Genomic DNA, 3,667 nt, shown 5'->3' on the forward strand with positions numbered 1-3,667 from the left:
AAAGGAGTTATCATGATATTATTATGACATTATAGAATTGTCTATGTTTGCTTCATCAATTAACCCTATCTATATTAATTCTGACATGCACATTAATACTTAAGTTCAGCTATTTCCAATTTTCAGGGTGATAAGAAATCCTTTTTCTTCTCGTTAGGAATCTGACATTCATTGATGAATTAAGATGAAGGGTTTCGGAGTATTCTTGTTTGGGTATCAATCCCAATGTTCTCTACTAGGCACAATTTCTTTATATCTCAATATACAATAGACAATAGGTGCAGGAGTAGGCCATTCGGCCCTTTGAGCCAGCACCGCCATTCACTGTGATCATGGCTGATCATCCCCAATCAGAACCCCGTTCCTGCCTTCTCCCAATATTCCCTGACTCCACTACCTTTAAGAGCTTTATCTAAATCTCTCTTGAAAGCATCCAGAGAATTGGCCTGAGGCAGTGAATTCTACAGATTCACAACCCTCTTTCTTTTTTTTCCTCATCTCCATTCTAAATGGCTTATTTTTAAATTGTAGCCCCTGGTTCTAGACTCCCCCAACATCTGGAACATGTTTCCCACCTCTAGCATGTTCAAACCCTTAAAAATCTTACATGTTTCAATAAGATATCCTCTCATCCTTCTAAATTCCAGAGTATACAAGCCTTGCCGCTCCATTCTATCAACATATGACAGTCCCACTATTCCGGGAATTAACCTATGCTGCACTCTCTTAATAGCAAGAATGTCCTTCCTCAAATTTGGAGACCAAAACTGCACACAATACTCCAGGTGTGGTTTCACTAGGGCCCCGTACAACTGTAGATGGATTTCTTTGCTCCTATACTCATCTCATCGTGTTATGAAGGCCAACATGCCATTCGCATTCTTCACTGTCTGCTGTACCTGCATGCTTATTTTCAGTGACTGATGAACAAGGAACCCCCAGATCTCGATGTACTTCCCCTTTTCCCAACTTAATATCATTCAGATAACAATCTGCCTTCCTGTTTTTGCCACCAAAGTGGATAACCTTACATTTATCCAAATTAAACTGCATCTGCCCACTCACCCAACCTGTCCAAGTCACCCTGCATCGTCATAGCATCCTCCTCACAGTTCACACTGCCACCCACTTTGTGTCATTTGCAAATTTGTTAATGTTACTTTTAATACCTTCATCTAAATCATTGATGTATATTGTAAATAGCTACGGTCCGAGCACCGAGCCTTGCGGTACCCCACTAGTCACTGCCTGCCATTCTGAAAGGGACCCGTTAATCCCTACTCTCTGTTTCTTGTCTGCCAACCAATTTTCTATCCATGTCAGTACCCAACCCCAAATACCACGTGCTCTGATTTTACCCACTAATCTCCTATGTGGGACCATATCAAATGTTTTCTGAAAGTCCAGGTACACTACATCCACTTGCTATCTTTTGTCCATTTTCCTAGTTACATCCTCAAAATATTCCAGAAGATTAGTCAAGCATGATTTCCCCTCCATAAATCCATGCTGACTTGGACCGATCCTGTTACTGCTATCCAAATGTGCTGCTATTTCATCTTTTATAATTGACTCCAGCATCTTCCCCACCACCGATGCCAGGCTAACTGGTCTATAATTTCCTGTTTTCTCTCTCCTGCCTTTCTTAAAAAGTGGGACAACATTAGCTACCCTCCAATCCACAAGAACGGATCCTGAATCTATAGAACATTGGAAAATGATCACCAATGCGTCCACGATTTCTAGAGACACTTCCGCGAATACCCTGGGATGCAGACCATCAGGGGGAAATACTGTCATTATTTCCATCAACTGAGCTGACTTTCAAAAGTTAATGTCCAGTATATGAAACAAGCAAAATACTTGATAACACCCACCTGCTTTGAAAAAGTTGTAAACATTTCTCCTTCCCTTTCAACACGGTCTTGAATTTGTTTTCTTTCCTTAAATCCTCTGTAATTACTTTGAATTTTCACAGCTGCTTGCTGTTCGTCCTTCTCGTCCCCCTGTAGTTCATTAGCCTCCATGTTCACAGTGTGGGCTTCTTCCTCTGGGGTGTTACTACTGTGTTTTCCTCGGCCAGGGAGCTTTCCCTCATCCTCCAGACGTTTTCTCTCTCGGTGCCCACGATAGTTGCTCTGAATAACCTTTGCGGCTTTGTCCTCATCGTCCCCAGCATCGGGTGCAGGTGCGGCCCCGCTTGATGCTGCCCTGCCCACACTTTTGTGGCTCGCCCTGGATTTTTGGCTGTCACTGCGAATGTCACTTTTAGTTTCACCTCTCCCCACTTTCCCTGGGGTTCCTCTTGCTGAGTCCGTTCTTGCTCCTTGCACCCCTTTTCCATTAACGTCGGAACTGTCCTTCTGTTCCCCATGGACACTAATCATGGTAAGCAAAAAGTAAGTCTTATGCTGGGTTTTTGAAGGATAATGAACAAAACCATCGTCAAGCACAAATAATCTGGTTAAGTATTTTCTTGCAGAGTTGGAGACACAAGATTCTGCAGATGCTGGAATCTGGAGCAAATATCGAACTGCCTCACCCCCTCACCTCTTTGTTCTAGCTCTCTCACCTCCATTATTTCCATTCCAAATGAAGGGTCTTGACCCAAACATTATCTGCCCATTTCCTTCCACGGTTGCTCCTTGACCAGCTGAGTTCCTCCAGCAGTTTGATTTTTGCTCAGGATTCCAGCATCAGCTGTCTTTTCGTGTCCCAATTTTACTGCTCCACTGCATACTCTCTGGAGTTACCCATGTTGAAGATGTTTTCCATCACTCTTCAATGGGGAATTCTGTGAGATGCTCTCTCATTGATTCCCCCTCTGTAAGTTCTGCTGCTCTTCAATCATGTTCCAGCTCTCGCCCCATCCCCTCCACCCACTACACTGGCTTTTGCTTCCGCCCCCCACTATTTTAATCCAGGTGAAGGGTCTTAATCTGAAACGTCAATTATCTATTTCCCCGACAGAAGTATATAAAATGATGTGAGGCAAAGGAGGTCAGAACCTATTTCCCAGGGCAGAAATGCTAAAGACTGGAAGGCATAGCTTTACAGACAACTGGAGAAAGTTTAAAGGAGATGTGCAGGGCAGGTTTCTTTTATGTAAAGAATGTGGCTGTCTGGAACACAGTGCCAATGGTGGTGGTGAGAGCAGATACGATAGTGGCATTTAAGAGGCTTTTAGATAGGCACATAAATATGCAGGGAATGGAGGGTATGGATCACATGCAGGCAGAGATTAGTTTAACTTGGTATTATGTTCAGCATAGATATTGTGGGCCGAAGTGCCTTTTCCTGTGTAGGAAGGAATTGCAGACGCTGGTTTACACCGAAGATGGACACAGAATGCTGGAGTAACTCAGCGGGACAGGCAGCATCTCTGGACCTTCTTCAGACTGAAGAAGGATCTCGACCCAAAACATCATCCATTCCTTCTATCCAGAGATGCTGTCTGTCTCGCTGAGTTACTCCAGCATTTTGTGCCTTTTCCTGTGCTGTATTGTCTATGTCTCTCCACAAATGCTAGCTCGATCACTCTACTGTACACCCAACATTCTAAAACAATGCATAGTGAGTATCAACTTTGTATGGTGAGTTTAAACAGAGGCAGCAGATTATTTTTACATTACCTATGAGAATGAGAAATTGCAAGAAGATGCAATGC

General features: G+C 43.3%; 1 protein-coding gene across 1 annotated transcript; it reads right to left on the reverse strand.

Annotated features, from left to right (window-relative positions):
* Nucleotides 1–1,025: 1,025 nt before the first annotated feature.
* On the reverse strand, nucleotides 1,026–2,934 carry myo3a (myosin IIIA). The gene has a single exon (XM_055652232.1). It carries the CDS (start codon nucleotides 2,385–2,387, stop codon nucleotides 1,809–1,811), a length of 579 nt encoding a protein of 192 aa, XP_055508207.1. The 5' UTR covers nucleotides 2,388–2,934; the 3' UTR covers nucleotides 1,026–1,808.
* Between the last annotated feature and the right edge of the window lie 733 nt (nucleotides 2,935–3,667).

The sequence above is a fragment of the Leucoraja erinacea genome, chromosome 2 (assembly GCF_028641065.1).
Source record: "Leucoraja erinacea ecotype New England chromosome 2, Leri_hhj_1, whole genome shotgun sequence".
Classification (NCBI taxonomy): domain Eukaryota; kingdom Metazoa; phylum Chordata; class Chondrichthyes; order Rajiformes; family Rajidae; genus Leucoraja; species Leucoraja erinaceus.